The sequence below is a fragment of the Coloeus monedula genome, assembly GCF_965178545.1.
Source record: "Coloeus monedula genome assembly, chromosome: 22".
In the NCBI taxonomy this organism is placed as follows: domain Eukaryota; kingdom Metazoa; phylum Chordata; class Aves; order Passeriformes; family Corvidae; genus Coloeus; species Coloeus monedula.
In genome coordinates, this window is record NC_138802.1 from 6,523,422 (window position 1) to 6,541,571 (window position 18,150).

Below are 18,150 nucleotides of genomic sequence, written 5' to 3' on the forward strand. Positions count from 1 at the left end.
GTGGGTGCCCACTCACCCACCCCGCTGGCATGGAGCCCCCCAGGAGCTGTGTCTCTCTTTATTTTGGTCAAAGACGTACAGAAAGGCAGCTGCTGGCTCATGGGGCTGTATTATGTTTCTTCATGTTGTGTTCAGCCTGGCAGGATGAGCATGGTGGCCACGAGTGGTTGCCGTTGGTCACTGAGGCTCTCGTGTTTGTGGGTGGCTGTAAAGACCCACATCTGTCCCACAGTGTCCCCCAAGTGGCGGTATAGGGGGTGTGTTATGTTTTTTTTAATTTAATCCCAAATAAATATTATATTTCTTAAGTGCTGGTTGCTGGGGTGCAGCTGTGGGATGGGCATGTCTGTGGCGGGGGCTTGGGTGGGGGGAAGGAATCTGGGGAGTGGGGTGTGACCGTGGGCACCCGGTTGCCACTGCAGATGGTGGCACTGAACAGGGATGAGCCGTGGCTCATTGGCGTGGGAAGCAGCAGAGACCTGATCGGAGTGTGGGGGCTCTCCAAAGCCATCGGCAGTGCTGCTGACACCTGCGCCTGTCCCACCCTGTGGCACCTGTGGGGTTTTGGCTGGTCTTGGCCACGTCAAGAGTGAGATAAGGGGACCTTGTGCCTGGGAGTGTGGTGGTGTGAGGGGGGCAGTGTCCTGGGGCAGTTGGTGCTCAGGGTTGGGGGCAGCAGAGCTGCCCAGCACCTCACTGATGGCATCGTGGGTGGGGGGCTGCCCACAAGCTCTGCACCAGGAGGGACCTTGCCCATTTCCAGAGCAGGGCCAGGTGTCCCCGCCGTGTCCCAGCATGGTGCCAGCACACAACGGGCAGATGTGGCCGTTCCCAGGTGGGACGCTGAGTGCGATAAGATGGGGCAATGGGGCTGAGGAGCCCCTGTGCCCCCAGCGTGGGACAGTCCCCACATGTCAGCGGCAGGCGGGGCCGCTCCAAGGTCCCTGGCAGTCCGGACACCATAAGAGGGGTGAGCAGCCCCACCGCAGCACCTTTGGTCAGCACAACCATGCTGGGAGCCGTCTGTCTCGTCGTGCTGCTGGGCTACGGTGGGTGCAGGGGATGGGGAGGGCTTGGGGCAGCGGGGACAGGACCGTGGGGCCTGCCGTGGCCCTGGGCACGGGCACAGGCAGCCTCTGATGTCCCTTTGCCGGGTCCCACACAGCCTACGGATGCGGCCAGCCGGCCGTGCCGCCACAGCTGGGCTCCCGCGTGGTGGGCGGTGAAGACGCCGTAGCCCACAGCTGGCCATGGCAGGTAAGGGGGCACAGGGACGGGCATGGGGACAGGGAGGGGGACATTCCTGCTCTGACCCTGTGCCTCTGCCCTCGCAGATCTCGCTGCAGTACAGCCGCTCTGGGTCTTGGTACCACACTTGTGGCGGGACCCTGATTGCCCCCCAGTGGGTGCTGACAGCTGCCCACTGCATCAGGTGGGTGTTGGGGTGCTGGGGGGGATCTGTGCCATGGAGGTAAGATATCTGTGGGGACTGACATGCCCTCTCTCTCCCTGGCAGCTCTTCCTTGACCTACCGTGTGGTGCTGGGCAAGCAGGACCTGAGTGAGGATGACGAGCCCGGTTCTGTGGCCGTGGGCGTGGAGAAGACAATTGTCCATGAGAAATGGAACTCCTTCCTCATCATGTATGGGATGGGATGTGTCCGGGAGTGGGTGGGGGGCAACAAAGCTGGGGACCACATCCTCATGGTCTGTGTCTCCCTGTAGCAACGACATTGCCCTGATCAAGCTGGCAGAGGAGGTGCAGGAGAGTGACACCATCCGTGCCGCCTGCCTGCCGGACGCTGGCAAGATCCTGCCCAACGACTACCCCTGCTACGTCACCGGCTGGGGACGCATCAGGAGTAAGCAGAGGGTCCCCAGGAGGGTGCCCAGGGGGTCCCCAGGAAGGGGGTGTGTGTGCAGGGTGTGAGGTGTGACTGTCCTTGCAGCCAACGGGCCCCTGGCTGACGTCCTGCAGCAGGCTCTGCTGCCCGTGGTGGACTACGAGACCTGCTCCCAGTGGGACTGGTGGGGCAGCAACGTGCGCACCACCATGGTGTGCGCCGGCGGTGACGGCGTCGTCTCTGGATGCAACGTGAGTGTCACCACTGCGGCGTGGTGGGTGTCCGAGTGGTGCGGAACCGTGGGCCCTGGGAGGAGAGGGATGGAGCCGTGGTGGTGGAGGCCCAGGAGGGATGAGGGGTGTGCTGGCCCAGGAGCAGTGGTACAGAGCATCTCTCCATGCAGGGCGATTCCGGCGGCCCCCTGAACTGCCAGCGCGACGATGGCATCTGGGAAGTGGAGGGCATCGTCAGCTTCGGCTCCGGCCTGAGCTGCAACATGATCAGGAAGCCAACGGTCTTCACCCGGGTGTCCGCCTACATCGACTGGATCAACGAGGTGGGTGCCCCTTCCTCTGCCCCCACACAGGGGCTGTTCTTGCCCCACTGAGGGCCTTATCATGACCCCCCCCCGTGTCTCGTTGGCAGAAAATGAGCGCGAACTGAGGACGCAGCACGTGGAGATACAATTGTTGAGCAAGATAAAAGCGGAAGTGCTGAGCTGGCCTCACTGGTTTTTTTGGGGGGGGATGTGGTGGGGCTGGGGATGCACATGCAGGGCTGGGTCTGGTGATGCCAACGTTCTGCTTGTGTGCTGGGGAAGGTTTCCCTGTTGTGCAGTGGGGTTGGGCAGGGCTCTGGGGAGGCTGTCGGGTACATCCTGCAAGATGCGTCTGGTCCTCATGCCGTGGCTGAGCCAAGGGGCTCGAGGTTTGATGGGAGAGGGGCTGGGGTCTATCCAGGTTGTTCAGGGGAGCTCCAGGGAACCCAGCTGGCCCTTGGGGACAATCTAGAACACTTGATAGCTCCCAGGGTGCTTTAGGGAACCTCACTGGCACTGCCTAGATGAGGGCAGCTGACATTCAGTGGGGGTCTTGAGGGAACCAGGATGGCTTTGAAGGACTTGATAGAGTCTGACTGGTTTGGAAGGGGTCGGGGTGCCTGCAGGAACTCCGTTGGAGACAGAGCCCTTGGGATCTGTATGGCACTGCCAGCTCCATCTCCAGGACCTGTGATGTGGCCCAGGAGTGGAGCATCATGCCACGGATCTCCTTCTGTGGTGGCTGGAGGAACAAGGTGGGCAGTGGGCAGCTGACAGGACCCCCAGCTGTGGGGTTCCCAGGAGGAGCCAGGGCTGCCCTGGGGGAGACAGGGAAACTTTTCAGGAAGAAGGCAGCGTGTGGGTGGGAGCAGGTGTGAAGGGGCTGGCCAGGAGGTGGGGGTGGGTGCTGCACCGTGAGCCTTCGAGCAGAACCATCCACCACACCATCATCCCAGCCGGGATCCTCACGGAGTGAGGAGGAGGAGAAGGAGCAGGAACGGACGGCAGCACCTCAAGCTCGGTGGGGGACGTGATGGACGGTGCCTGGTTTAGGAGCTGTGGTGCCACTGGAGTGCTGAGCAGCACCGTCACCAGCCCAGAGAGCAACACTGGCACCTGCACCGGGCCTGGGAATGCCAGCACGAGCCCTGGCACTGTGTGAGCCACATGGGGACTCTCCAGGGACCCTCTGGCACTCATCAGCCTGACCAAAGATTTAGCAGGTGAAGAAGGGTGCAGAGAGGGAAATGGTTTGGATGGACAGGAAATGTGCTATGGCAAAGGAACTGTAGGGATCACCCCAAAGGCTATTAAAGGCCTGCCAGTCAGATGATGTGTGGAGGTGGCTACTCTGCACAGCAAGATGGGGCCAGGTGCTCGGGACATTGGCATGGGATTGGCAGCAGGATCTGCTCTCTTGGATGGAGAGTTCCAGGCTGTCCATGGGAAGCTGGGCAATGTGGGGTGCCCCTGTCCCCTCTGCATGTACACACATGTCCCATGGGGACGGTTGTTGGGGCTGGGAGTGCAGAACCCTGGTGTCACAGCCTGTTGTATGTGTGCCTGTGCATTGTGTCCCATCCTCAGAGGGGGTTTGGTGGACACAAGAGCCCTGGGCAAGGCCCCAGAGTGCCACAAGCCCCTGTGCTGGGGCATCAGCCCTGCCCCACCCAGACAGCCATGGGCACCCCCCTGCAGTGGGTGTCACCCCAACAACCAGTGTCCCCTTGCCCAGGAGGAGGTAGAGAGTTGTGGTCCCTCTGGGTGAAGACCTTTTTTCTAACATCCAGTCTTTCCTTGGACACAGCTCCAGCTGCTCCCCCGGGTGCTGTCCCTGTCACAGAGAGCAGAGATCGGAGCTGCCCTTCGAGAGGAGCTGCAGCCTCCAGTGAGGTCTGATCACAGCCTCCTCCATCTGAACAAACCAAGTGACTTCAGCCTCGACTTTTAATCTCTAAGGCTGCATAGAGTTTAATGAGTATATATAACTTACATGTTAATTGTCAATTATTGTTATATTCTGTTCATATGCTTTATAACTGACACATTAAATCTACAAGTTAACCTAGGGAAGTGTAAGCTTTATTTCTGTTAAATGTGTAACACCTTATATATACTTTATAGGATGTGTCCATTATTAAGTATTTAACAATACGGGAGAATAAGGGGAAGTTTAAAAGAATACAGCAAAACTTTGTGAAGTTTGTCACTTTTACTTCCCTGTTGAAATATCGGTACTCATACAATCACTTACATAAAAATTACATCTTAAAAGTGGTCTTTACCCACTCCTGGAAATGAGAGCTCGGGGCACCTGCGAGACATGAACAAACTCCCCTGACACTGAGCAGCATCCTGATGCTGATGGCACAGAGCCATAGGGAAGCACGGCCCTGGCACACGGTGCCAGTCCACATCCCGGGCTCTCCTCAGGGACATCCAGCACTGAAACACAAGGAGGAGGGAGATGAGCAGTGGGGCCCATGGAGTAACCCCAAAAGAGCATTCCCCCATCTCTCCCTGAGCCCCCACTATCTTCCAGCTCCGCCACACGCCCCAACACCACACCCGTGCCACTGCAGTGCTCCTGCTCTGCTCTGGCCTCCACCAGGGATGTCCCAGGAAGGGACAAGCCACTGCAGTCCATGTCATGGAAGAAGGAAAAGGACAAGACTGAGCCATCTCTGCACAAAGCCAAGCACCAGCTCCCTGCACCCCCATCCCAGCCAGGATGCCCACGAGACACCTCAGTCCCAATGCTCGCTTAGTGAGAGAACTGGGGAAATAAACAAGGCAAAGAATGCAAGGTCACTATTCCTAAAGAAGAAGAGGTCAAGGAGAGATGGGATCAGCCTCAGGATCACCCATACACCCAGGTACTCTGTGCAAAAGTAGCCAACACAGGACAGGGCAACCCGGAATCTCACACCACAGGGGGATGGGGAAGGGGCCACATGTGCCACTGAGCTCTTGCAAAACCCTGGGCAGAGGCAAGGCCATTCCAGCCACATCCCGGCTCCTGCTGGACCCTCTTGGGGTGCTTGGGTGGCCCTGGCTCCCTCTGGTAGAAGTAGCCGCACACGTCCAGGTGCTCTTCTCCAGCCACAGACGGGCATTGGCCCCCACCACTGCCCTGGGGCACCCACCAGCAGCCAGATAAAAAAAAAAAACCCTAAAATAAACCTCTGCAGCTTCAAACCATAAACACAACAGTCTAAAATGACAACATAAGGCAAAGCAAAAGCCCTCCAAATCCTCACACATGCACCTCATAGTTATACATGGCACAGCCATACACACCCCCAGGCTCTCCCAAGTACAGAAGGTACCACCGGCATCCAAGATGATGCCACAGCCAAGGCAGCAGCCAGGAACATGCACCCAAACATGCCAAGGATGGGCACACAAGGTGAACAAACACTGACAGGGACTCACCCGGTGATGAGCACTTCAGGAAAGGAAGCACCTTGTCCCTGGGGGAGTGACGGGCTGGGGCAGGGAGGGTCCTGGGGCAGTTGGTGCTCAGGGTTGGGGGCAGCACCTCACTGATGGCATCGTGGGTGGGGGGCTGCCCACCAGCCGTGCCCCAGGAGGTATTCCAAGAGCAGGGCCAGGTGTCCCCGCCGTGTCCCAGCATGGTGCCAGCACACAACGGGCAGATGTGGCCGTTCCCAGGTGGGACGCTGAGTGCGATAAGATGGGGCAATGGGGCTGAGGAGCCCCTGTGCCCCCAGCGTGGGACAGTCCCCACATGTCAGCGGCAGGCGGGGCCGCTCCAAGGTCCCTGGCAGTCCGGACACCATAAGAGGGGTGAGCAGCCCCACCGCAGCACCTTTGGTCAGCACAACCATGCTGGGAGCCGTCTGTCTCGTCGTGCTGCTGGGCTACGGTGGGTGCAGGGGATGGGGAGGGCTCGGGGCAGCGGGGACAGGACCGTGGGGCCTGCCGTGGCCCTGGGCACGGGCACAGGCAGCCTCTGATGTCCCTTTGCCGGGTCCCACACAGCCTACGGATGCGGCCAGCCGGCCGTGCCGCCACAGCTGGGCTCCCGCGTGGTGGGCGGTGAAGACGCCGTAGCCCACAGCTGGCCATGGCAGGTAAGGGGGCACAGGGACGGGCATGGGGACAGGGAGGGGGACATTCCTGCTCTGACCCTGTGCCTCTGCCCTCGCAGATCTCGCTGCAGTACAGCCGCTCTGGGTCTTGGTACCACACTTGTGGCGGGACCCTGATTGCCCCCCAGTGGGTGCTGACAGCTGCCCACTGCATCAGGTGGGTGTTGGGGTGCTGGGGGGGATCTGTGCCATGGAGGTAAGATATCTGTGGGGACTGACATGCCCTCTCTCTCCCTGGCAGCTCTTCCTTGACCTACCGTGTGGTGCTGGGCAAGCAGGACCTGAGTGAGGATGACGAGCCCGGTTCTGTGGCCGTGGGCGTGGAGAAGACAATTGTCCATGAGAAATGGAACTCCTTCCTCATCATGTATGGGATGGGATGTGTCCGGGAGTGGGTGGGTGGCAACAAAGCTGGGGACCACATCCTCATGGTCTGTGTCCCCCTGTAGCAATGACATTGCCCTGATCAAGCTGGCAGAGGAGGTGCAGGAGAGTGACACCATCCGTGCCGCCTGCCTGCCGGACGCTGGCAAGATCCTGCCCAACGACTACCCCTGCTACGTCACCGGCTGGGGACGCATCAGGAGTAAGCAGAGGGTCCCCAGGAGGGTGCCCAGGGGGTCCCCAGGAAGGGGGTGTGTGTGCAGGGTGTGAGGTGTGACTGTCCTTGCAGCCAACGGGCCCCTGGCTGACGTCCTGCAGCAGGCTCTGCTGCCCGTGGTGGACTACGAGACCTGCTCCCAGTGGGACTGGTGGGGCAGCAACGTGCGCACCACCATGGTGTGCGCCGGCGGTGACGGCGTCGTCTCTGGATGCAACGTGAGTGTCACCACTGCGGCGTGGTACCTGCCCCCCGCCCAGGGTGGGATTGACAGCGGTGCTGGAGCAGTGCAGGGCCACAGGTCCCAGGGGAAGAAGGATGGAAGGGATGGAGCTGGCGTGGCGGGTGCTGGGTGAGATGTGGGGTTGTTGACGAAGTGCCCAGCAACAATGGCTCAAACTCTCTCTCCATGCAGGGCGATTCCGGCGGCCCCCTGAACTGCCAGCGCGACGATGGCATCTGGGAAGTGGAGGGCATCGTCAGCTTCGGCTCCGGCCTGAGCTGCAACATGATCAGGAAGCCGACGGTCTTCACCCGGGTGTCCGCCTACATCGACTGGATCAACGAGGTGGGTGCCCCTTCCTCTGCCCCCATGCAGGGGGTTGGCCACGCTGCCTCTGCCCTGCCAGGGGTCTCACCATGAGCCTCTCGTGTCTTGTCTTTGGCAGAAAATGAGTGCGAACTGAGGACACAGCATGGAGCACAAGTATTGAGTGTGATAAAGGCAATAGTGCTGAGCTGGTCTCGTGTGTTCTTTCAGGGGGATGCCGTGGAGCAGAAACAGGGGGCTGTGTTCTTGTGGTCCTGGGCTTCTGCCTGTGTGCTGGGGAGAGCCCCGACATCGTGCAGTGAGGCTGGGCAGGGTCCTGGGGAGCCCAAGGTGGGCAGAGATCCCACAAGGTGCTCCCAGGTGGGAGAAGAGCCATGGCCATCGCCAAAACAAAGGGTTCAAGGCTTGGTTGGTGGTTTGATGGGAGAGTGGCTGGAATCCAGCCTGGTGGTCCTGGGGAGCTCTAGGGAACTTAGGGGAGGGAGCTATAGGGCCTCTGGCTGACCCCAGGAGGTTTTAGGTGTCTTGGCTAGCCCTGGGATGGATCAGGGGATCTTGCTGGTACTGGGCTACTTGACAGCAGCAGATTTACAGTGGGGGTCTTGAGGGAACTGGGTTGGTCCTGGGGGGCCATCCTGCAGCCCCACCACATTCCCTCCACCACTTGTGCTGCCAGAGTGCTCCCACTCTGCTCTCACCTCTGCCAGGGATGCCCTGGGGAAGGAGCAGCCACTGTAGTCCACATCATGGAAAGAAGGAATGGGACAAGGCGGAGCCATCTCTGCACAAAGTCACCCCCACCCCAGCCAGGGTGCCCATGGAACACCCCGGTCCCAATGCTCCCTTAGTGAGAGAACTGGGGAAATAAGCAAGGGGAAAAGTGCAGGGTCACCTTTCCCAAAGGAGAACAGATCCAGGGGAGGTGGGATCAGCCCTAGGATCACCTGCACATCCAGGTGCTCTGTACAAAACTGGCCAAGACAGGACAGGGCAACCCAGAACTCCACCCCACAGGGAATGGGGAAGGGGAATGGGGAAGGAGACAACCATGAGCTCTCACAAACCCCTGAGCACAGGCAAGGCCATCACAGCCACACCCCAGCTCCAGCTGGAGCCTCCTTGTGGTGCTCCGGCCAGCCCTGGCTCCCTCCTGCAGCACCTTCAAACCACCTGAAATGCTCCCAAAGGAGCATGGAAATACTCTGTGACTGCAGAAGCAGACTGGATATTCCCAGGTTCCCTGGAAATCCCCAAGCACCCCTCAGCACAGACCTACCCTAAGGCCTCTGCACCTCCCAAGGGTGGCTCCAAGGATGTTTTCCCTCCTCAAAATCCAACAGAGATGCTGGATTTCTGACCCACAGCCATCACTGCAGCAGCTCCTCAAGTACTTTACCTCAGCTCTGATATTCCAATGAATCCTCATCAGTTTCCTGCTGGAACTCCATAGGCGGGCACAGCCACATTAGAAATGACCCAGTAACAGCAGACACGAGTGAAGGTTCCTACTCTTCCCACTTTAGAGGAGCCTTCAGGAGGCACTGAAATGGCAATGAGGAGATGCAACAGACAAGGGAATACAGCTAAAGATTTGCTTTTTAATTGCATTTATTAGAAACACTGACTACAAAACTCATCCCATTTCACTTGAACATCAGATACCATCAATCAGTTACCCGGGAAGCACAGGACACAAACATGATGATCAGCAAAGAAAAACACTCTGAGGCCAAGCGTGGCCGTGTCAGGATAAGGCAGAAGTGCTCTCCTCTGGCTCTGCTCTCCAGGAAAGGGACTTCCCGCTCCATCCACAACATTTCCCATCAGCACAGCACAACCTCCATCTCATCTCTACTCCACGGCAAAGACAGTGCTCGCAGATCACGTTTCTCCAGACAAACATCTGGACACACAGACAAAATCCATGGGGAGCACTGACACCGGGTGGCGGTGGGCACAGATTTCATTCAGCCACAGGAACATCTCCAGCGCTTGGCAGGGGGCTCGGAGCCCACGTGTCAGTCGCACGCGAAGAAGAATTTTTTACGGAGGAAATTGAAACATCCCGGCATCTGCTTGTACCTCCCCTTGGCAGAGACAGCATCTGCCACCTGGGAACAGGAGAGAGGCTGAGGAACAGGGTGCTCTCCCCACCCCTTGAAATCAACAGCTGCCATGCCAAGGCGGCCAAAGAAGCACCGCAATGACGGGAAAACAACAACAAGGTGATTCTGTAAGTCCTCTCTCCCTTCACATTGGACTTTTCTCCTATCCATGGAGAACAGAGTAAGTGTCTGGGGCACCTACACTTGTACCCAGCTTTGGCAATATCGAGTCAACAAGGCACACAAAGGAAGACATTGATCAGCCAGACTTGTTCCATAGCCCTGTGCATTGTTCTCCTCCACTCCCAGGACAAGCTCACAGCAGCACCCAAACCCCATCAGCTTGGATAGGACAAGCCATGACATTTTTTAGCAATTTCCTCAGAGGGATTAAAGCCTGTATTGCCAGGACTACTCCTCACTGGAGGAACCTCCAGTGATTTTTGGCAGATTGAGGCCAGACACTTTCTCTGTAATTAAACCTCTCTGCAGGACCTCCAATTAGCCCATCCCTAAACTCAACGCTCAATATCCTCACTCCTTTTTTGAGTGTAGGCCTCCATGCTCCAACTGATCACACCCCTGACTATTTCCTTCATCCACAAAAAGCAGGAAAAAAAAGAACATTTACCCTCACTAACATGCCCAGCAGGTCTTCTGAATGGGCATATTGCTCCAGCACACTGTCCAGCATTTCCACATACCACGAGCCACTGGACTTCTCCCTCCAGGAGACAAAACCTTCAGAGAAAGAAGAAGAATGTTATGCCAAAACCCACCTGCTGTTGTCATCCCAACGAGTTCCTGCTGCTCCAACAGAGCCATGTTGTCCTGAAGCGCCCCAGATTTTGGCCACAAAGCTCCAACTGTTTTGCTAATTCCCCCATGCCCAGCAAAGGATTTGCACAGGCTGCTTCACCTGGAAAAGTTGAGTAGGAAACCAAGATGTCGCTGGGTGTGGGCAAACAGGCGATGGCATCGGGCTCATCCACGTTATCCGATGGCACCCGAAACGGGGTCGCGTCCGATTCCAAAAAACCCCCAGGAGCTTCCTCTTCAGGCGAATCACAATCCACTACAAAGCCTTGATCTCTTTGTTCTGAAAAAAGCAGCAACAAGACAGCTCCTGACGTTCATCCCACCTAAGCGATTCACGGCTGTACATCCAACGTTAAGAAAAGAGGGGGAAAGAAAAGGACAAAGGCCCTAGAACAAAATAAGGCTCTTTGGCCGTTCGGCTGCACTGGTTGAGTCAAAGTCATTGGCGGTTTATACAAAATTCCTCATTCCGTGAGAAGAGCTGGAGCAGCCTCTCAGCACATGGGAAGAGAAGAGGCAGCTGGAGTGAGAAGGCAGCTGGAGAGAGGGGCAGGTGACAAACAGAAAGGGAGCCAAAGCCACAGCCTGACCACATCTCCGCAGCCCAACGCTACCGGAGCCAACACAAAGATTCACCTCCACCACAGGCCTGGATGAAGAACAGTTTGGGTTTTCCTCTCAAACTCGGGGAATTGGACCCATTGAAATAGTTCACAATCTTTTCTATGGGAATGGGTTTTCCATCCGTTCCGTAAATGCCTCCGGGAAACTGAATATGGCTCGTCTGCAAGAGGAAAATGCAGGACCTAGTGACACGGAAGGCAAGGCCAGTTCCGAGGGAGCCCCTTTCCCATCAGGTGCTTCATGGCCTAAAGGTACCAGAACAAATCCTGGCATTTGTGGGAATCCCTGTGGCCAAATCAGGGTGAGGGGACACCCAAGAGTCATTTGAAATGCACTAAAACCCAGCAATCCAACTTCTATATCCAACTCATATCCCACTTCCTCCAGCAAAGCAGTTCTTCATCCTCTGGGACAATGGGCACATACCATACACCATTTTCCTAAGAATGCCTCTCCTCATCCTTCAAGAACTGACTTGGAATAAAAAACCTTTGGTGCTAATAGCATCTCACTGTCAGAGCTGGAGAACAGGAAGGACTGAATGACCATAGCATGAGGCTGAGTGGGACTTCCCTTCAGTTCAAATTATTAGCCCCAACTTTGAAAATGGGAAACACTTGTCCACTGGCACCACTGGATCAGACTACACCAGAGAGGCTCCTGTTTTCTTTAACCCAGAAAAAGGGTGTAACTCTTTGAAATGCACTGTGATGGCAGAACAAGGTTTTGACAGACAACTTCCCTCTCACCCTGTGTGAGACCACAGGACAGGGAATTAAGCCCTTCCCACACCTAAGGAACAAAGGGAGAGATGGGACAAACCCACCTGACAGCCATGGGAAAGGATGACCACGATGCAGCAGTCCAAAGCACTGTGGTCCTGCTGTGACAGCTTCTGCAGCTCCAAAACAATTTCCTGGGTGGAAAACATTGCAATGAGAGTTTTTTGAACCATATCTCAGCTACAGGTTACTGCCAGGCCCTGCTCTAATTGCGCTGCCATGTGGAAGGATGTGGTCAATCTCTGCCACAGGATAACATGAGCCCCAAGTACAGCTGGCAAAAGCCATGGCAGAGGGTCAGTATTTCTGTGTCTCTGCCCTTACGTAACACTGGCTGCTTTAATCACACAGATTTCTCACCTCTCTGCATTCCTTACAACACAGCACCACGAACCAAAACACATTTCCACATGATTTATCTGCTGAAATCCGCTGCTTCTGACTGGGAGCTCGTGGGTGAGCAGAGAACCACGTTTTACTTTCAGATGATCAAGTTCCCCCAACGCTTCCAGTAACAGCCAAGGATGGCACAGACAGACATCACACAGCTGTCCAAGCTATCCCAAAAACACAGCCTCACCAATTCCCTACAAATCACAACCTGGATTCAACATTCAGGCAGAGGGGTGAAAATGTGCAAGGTCCTCTCTCCTTCTGCAATTGCAGCACAACAATAAAATAAGAGGATGCAAGTGGTTCATCGTTTCTCTGGGGGCGGTTTCGGCGTGTTGCCAACACAAGACACATCCCCTAAAGCATTCCCATCGTTTCCAGGGGCTCACCTCTCCTCCCTCGTGTCAGCAGGACACAACCAGCCTCACCTGAGCTTTCAGATCCCGCCGCGTCAGGACGGTGAAGCGCAAGGCCTTGAAGCGCCTCTCCAGCTTCTCACAGTCGATGTCGGAGCCTTCTCGGGTCGAGAGACCCGAGTCTCTGGAGAAATTGACGTTATTGAGGATCAGGCAGTGTCCACAGGGATCCGTTTTCATCTCATAAACCTGGCAGGGACACGTCACAATTAAACTCCCTCTTATTCCAAGTGCTTGCTGGCTAATCCAGCAGGATAAAATGCCAGTGAGGAATGGGAGTCCTTAAAGTGGCTCATTTCACAGCTTTTTCATTTCTCTACACTTAGGGACGGGTAGGAGCATCCATCCTCCACACACATGTTCTCATCAGCAGCCGGGAACAAAAACCAACCCACTAAACTGGGGAAAACCTTTGTGAGAAACTGGCTGCTGCTTTATCTGTAGCATCTCCCACAGCAAGTTGAAATTTCTGGGAATTTTTTTTAGGCATCATCATTAAACCTCACCACAAGAAGCCAAGAATTTGTGGTATTGCTGCAGTAGTCTTAAGGAGGATCTGGCTAATGACTGACCCACCCCGAGACCTCAGCCCTGTTACAGCCTCGGAGCAATTGCTCGGCTAACACAAAATGAGAACCAGCTCTTCCAGAGATATTTTCTTGAGTCACCTGTGAGGCACAGAGCTTTTGCCTGGTAGGGAACACTTTCAGCCTACTCAAATACTAACCAGGTCACGGCTCCTCTTGTCAACAGCTGAACCTACAACACACAACAGACACAGGATTTAGCTCACCACACTCCACAACGAGACTGCACTCCTAGAGCTCACATCTTTCCCAACACATATTAATTTCCCCTTCCCACCACACTGGTGTAGGAACCCAGAGTGCCGTGAATATTTCTCTGCCTGTTTTTAAGGGTTTTTACTCCCCTGAACAACACTGTTTTAATCTCCAACCTTGGAAAAAACTGCCTACGATCAAACAGGAACTAGAAAATACAATGGTGTGAATTAGGTGGTAGACTACTACGTAAGACTGTCACAGGGTGAAAAATTTAGAGGTTTTGGGCTTTTCTTTGTAGTAAATAGATAAGAGCAAAAAACATCAAACCTTCTTCTTCTTCTACTACTCCATATTCTGCAGTAAAAGTAGTTTGGGATGATTGGACAAAAAATTCCGCAGTTCCTGGCCGTGTTACTGAATAATTGGTAGGAAAGTGAAAATAATATACATTTCTAGTAACCCCTGGTTAACTTATCTTTAAAAGGCTGTGTAAATCTTGATAATGGGACTTTTCTCCAGCATTCTCTGCTCTGCGTTATGCCTGGGTCACGCTAGTGGCTCTGTTTCTCCGATAAGAGTTAATAAATAATTATCCGACAGCATTGAAACTCCAGGAAAGCCTCAGTTTGTCTCTTGAACTCCTTGCAAGGACTTTAAAACACCCTCTCCCATCAGGAGAGATTTGATTTACAGCACAGTTCAGTGTCAACTGGAAATGAGCTTTTGGCATGCTGTGTCTCTAGAAGAGCCTGGAATGTGGCTTACCCCGGGCTGGCACAGGAGGTATTCGAGGTCTTTCACTCTCGGCTTGGACTGGGATAGACAAATGTTCGTGAGGGGTCACATCTGTAACGACATGGGACAAAAACACAGAGGATGAGTCTGAGCTCAAAAGCTTCCACTGCTGGAGAGCAGGACATACAGACTGCCCCAAGAAGCTGAGGAGGCCCCATCCCTGGTGGTGTTTAAAGCCAGGTTGGACGGGGCTTGGAGTAACCTGGGATAGTGGAAGGCGTCCCTGCCCATGGCAGGGGATGGAATTAGATGAGCTTTAAGGCCCCTTCCAACCCAAACCATTCTGGGATTCCATGATTCTCCCATCAGTCACTTCTACCAGGATAATAAAAATCATGACTTTCCAGACTCTTGCCCACAGCTGCCACCCCCCATGGTGCTGTTTGCCAAAAACACCTCACACACTCAACACTGACTTTTACGCAGTTTTTCTTCCCGCAGCTCCAGCTCCACGGGCCGCAGGTCTGGCAGCTGTGGCAGCACTGGCCGGGATTCGCACTCCTGGATCAGCATCTCAGCGAGGTCACCCTGCCCAGTGTCCCTCAGGATGGAGAGGAAAGCAGGGAAAGCCTGCTTCCCTCGAGTCTCCAGGTCAATGATCAGCTGTCGGGCTTGATCTCCTCGGCTGCCAGCACTCTGCAGAGGAGAAAAACCCAGAAAAACAAGTGTCCATGCAGTGCCTGCGCAGCCTTCTGACCAATCTGAACAGGGGAATGCGGGATCTGCACCCAGGACATGGACACGGGGTAAACAACAGCAAAACCCAGTGGAAAGAGTCACAGAGACCCTCAGCAGCCACCAGACCCCCAGCCCTGACCTCCCTCCAACAACAACAGTCACCACTGGGACACCCAGCCCACTGCAGGGTCTAGAGGGAAAGGGGGAGAGGGAGCACCCCCAGCCTGGACCCTGGGGACAAACAGGCACCCCTGGGCTGTCACCAGTGTGTAAGACGGGGTAAAACACCCCCAGGCCTGGCACCTGTAACCAGGGGGGGAAACGAGAACACCTTAAGGGTGTCACGAGATTGGGATAGGGACACAAACAGAAAGCCCTACACCTGGCACTGCCTGGGGCTGGGGACAAGAAGGGACAAGTGCGGGGGGTTCTCAAACATCTTATGTGCACAAGGACCAACCCCAGGCTTTGCCGTCAGAGTGAGGGGACACAGGGCCATCCCTTTGGGCCTGTCACCAGGGCTAAAGGGACATGGAGTTCCCCTATGAGCTTGTCACCAGCGTGAGGGGACCTGGGGTCTCCCCTGGACTTCAGAGGACACAGGACAATCCTTCCTACGTCTGTCACCAGAGTGAGAAGACTTGGGAGGCCACCCCCAGACCCGTCACTGGGGCTCAGGGGATATGGGTTCCCTCTTTGGGCCCAAGAGGACATGGGGGCCTGTCACCAGGGCTCAGGGGACATGGGACGCTCCCTTAGGCCTGTCACCTGGGTTCAGAGGATGCGGGAGCTACCCCGCCACGCCCGTCCCCGGCTCTCAGGGAACACGGACCCTCCCTGGGCCACCCCCGGTGCTCAGTGTCCCGCTCCCTGGCCCACCTGCAGCTCCTCCAGCATGGGCCGGGTGAAGAGCCCGCGCTGCTCCAGCGGGTCCCAGAGCGGCTCCACCCGCAGCGCTGCCACCAGCCGGGCCCGCCCGCGCCGCAGCGCCCGGCGCTGCTGCTCCTCCATGGCCCGGAGCCCTGGGCGCTGCCGGAGCCGCCGCTCTGCCCCGGAGCCGCCGCCGGTCTCTTCCCGGAGCCGCCGCTCAATCCCCGGAGCCGCTGCCGGTCTCTTCCCGGAGCCGCCGCTCAATCCCCGGAGCCGCTGCCGGTCTCTTCCCGGAGCCGCCGCTCAATCCCCGGAGCCGCTGCCGGTCTGTTCCCGGAGCCGCCGCTCTGCCCCGGAACCACCGCTCGCTGCCCGGAAGCGCCGCCGCCTAGAGTCCCAGAATCACACAGGGAGCCAGGCTGGAATAGCCCTGGTGTGGTCCAGAAGGGTCATTCCAGAGCACACGAAACAGGATTCCGTCCTTTTGTGTTTTGGTGTTTTGTTTGTTTGCTTTTAAATACCTCCAGGGATGGGCACTCCACACCCTCTCTGGGCATTGTGTCACCCGCACAGCAAGAATTTCTTCCTCAAGTTCAGATAGAACTTCCTGTGCATCAATTCCTGCCCGGTGCTCTGGTGCCGCTGCCGGGCCCCGGAGCAGAGTCTGGCCCTGCCCTGAGCTCTCCCTGCAGCCAGGGACACCCAGGGCTGAGGGCCCCTCTCAGCTGGGGCTCCTCTCGAGGCTGAGCAGCCCCAGCTCCCTCAGTCTGTCCTGGGCACGGGGATGCTCCAGGCCCTTCCTCGCCTCCGCTGCCCCGGCTCCAGGAGCTCCCTGGCCCTGCTGTGCTGAGGAGCCCAGGCTGGACACAGCACTCCAGGTGTGTCTCCCAGGGCTGGGCAGAGGGGCAGGGTCGCTCCCTGACCTGCTGCCAATGCTCCTCCCAGTGCACCGCAGGATCCCATTGGCCTCTTGGCCCCCAGGACACTCTGCTGGCTCCAGGACAGCTCGTTGGCCACGGGACCCCCAGGTGCTTCTCCGCAGAGCTGCTCCAGCAGGTCACCCCCAGCTTGTGCTGGTACTTGGGGTTGTTCCTCCCCAGGGGCAGGACCTGCATCTGCCCTTGTTGAGCTTCATTAGGTTTCTCTCTGCCCAATTCTCCAGCCTCTCAAAGTCCTGCTGAATGGCAGCACAGCCTTCAAGGTGGATGAGCCACTCCCCCAGGCATGTCACCCAGTCCCCCAAACTTCAGGTGCATCAGCCACTTCCCCAGTTCCATATCATCACCAAACCTGCTGAGGGTACATTCCATAGCTCTGCCCAGGTTGTTGATAAACAAGTTGAGTAAGACTGGACCCAGTATTCATCTTTGAGCAAGCCACTGAATGCAGACCTCCAACTGGATCATGGCTCTCTGAGCTCTGCCATCCAGGCAGCCCTTGATCCTCCTCCTCACCCATTCGTCCAACCCATATTCCCTAAGCCAACTCTTGTGGGTTTCAGCTGAGCTGGAAATTCAGCACCACACAGCTTGCTCAACTCCCCCCTTCTCTTCCCCTCCCACCCCAGTGGAATGGGAAGGAGAATCAAGGTAAAACTTGTATGTTTTTATAAAATAACAGTTTAATGATTGAAAATAAAGTAAAATACAGTAGTAATGTAGATTATAACAACAATAACAACAATAATAAAGAGGAAAACAAGTGATGCACGATGCAGTTTGCTCACCACCCACTGACTGATGTCAGACCCCCTTCCTGAACCCAGATCAGCTCCTTCCCAGTAATTCCCCCCAGTTTATACACTGGGCATTCTGTAGTGTGGAATATCCCTCTGGCCAGTTCGGGTCACCTGTCCCATCTGTGCTCCCTCCCAGTTTCCTTTGTGAACCTCCTCACTGTCAGAGCACGAGACAAGCAAAATGTCCTTGACTTTGGATAAACACGACTTAGCAAAAAACCAAACCAGAATCACAGAACGTGCTGAGTTGGAAGGGATCCACAGGGATCGTCGAGTCCAAGTCCCGGTCCTGCACAGGACACCCCAAGAGTCACATCATGTGCCCAAAAGTGTTGTCCAAGTGCTCCTTGAACTCAGACAGACTCAGTGCTGTGACCACTGCCCTGGGGAGCCTGTTCAGTGCCTGACCACCCTCTGGGGGAAGAACCTTTTCTTAACATCCAACCTAAACCTCCCTGATACAACTTCAGGCCATTCCCTCGGGTCCTGTCACTGTCA

The 18,150-nt window shown here is 56.1% G+C and overlaps 3 protein-coding genes across 3 annotated transcripts; 2 read left to right on the forward strand and 1 right to left on the reverse strand.

The window, feature by feature from the left end:
* Positions 1-1,009: 1,009 nt before the first annotated feature.
* LOC309581142 (chymotrypsin-C-like) lies at positions 1,010-2,506 on the forward strand (the record flags this gene model as incomplete). Its single annotated transcript, XM_082295587.1, has 8 exons — positions 1,010-1,049; positions 1,166-1,257; positions 1,335-1,432; positions 1,517-1,642; positions 1,725-1,861; positions 1,949-2,094; positions 2,247-2,399; positions 2,489-2,506. The coding sequence occupies 8 exons, from the start codon at positions 1,010-1,012 to the stop codon at positions 2,504-2,506; spliced, it is 810 nt and encodes a 269-aa protein (XP_082151713.1).
* A 3,724-nt stretch (positions 2,507-6,230) lies between these two features.
* On the forward strand, positions 6,231-7,783 carry LOC309581143 (chymotrypsin-C-like; the record flags this gene model as incomplete). The annotated part of the gene is made up of 8 exons (XM_082295588.1): positions 6,231-6,270; positions 6,387-6,478; positions 6,556-6,653; positions 6,738-6,863; positions 6,946-7,082; positions 7,170-7,315; positions 7,513-7,665; positions 7,766-7,783. 8 exons carry the CDS (start codon positions 6,231-6,233, stop codon positions 7,781-7,783), a joined length of 810 nt encoding a protein of 269 aa, XP_082151714.1.
* A 1,510-nt stretch (positions 7,784-9,293) lies between these two features.
* On the reverse strand, positions 9,294-16,225 carry CASP9 (caspase 9). The gene is made up of 10 exons (XM_082295604.1): positions 15,924-16,225; positions 14,783-15,002; positions 14,337-14,417; positions 13,514-13,545; positions 12,799-12,975; positions 12,022-12,111; positions 11,208-11,355; positions 10,672-10,851; positions 10,384-10,493; positions 9,294-9,758 (listed from the first exon to the last, which is right to left on the reverse strand). The coding sequence occupies exons 1-10, from the start codon at positions 16,053-16,055 to the stop codon at positions 9,666-9,668; spliced, it is 1,263 nt and encodes a 420-aa protein (XP_082151730.1). The 5' UTR covers positions 16,056-16,225; the 3' UTR covers positions 9,294-9,665.
* Between the last annotated feature and the right edge of the window lie 1,925 nt (positions 16,226-18,150).

What these genes read in the sequence shown, in the direction of transcription:
- CASP9 (XM_082295604.1), bottom strand. Translation starts at nt 16,055, where the DNA reads ATGGAGGAGCAGCAGCGCCGGGCGCTGCGGCGCGGGCGGGCCCGGCTG. An exon ending in ACAAGAGGAGCCGTGACCTG is followed by an intron (nt 12,976 to 13,513) that starts GTTAGTATTTGA and finishes TGTCCCTGCCAG; the next exon opens with GTTTATGAGATGAAAACGGA. An exon ending in TGCTGGGCATGTTAGTGAGG is followed by an intron (nt 9,759 to 10,383) that starts GTAAATGTTCTT and finishes TCCTGTTCCCAG; the next exon opens with GTGGCAGATGCTGTCTCTGC.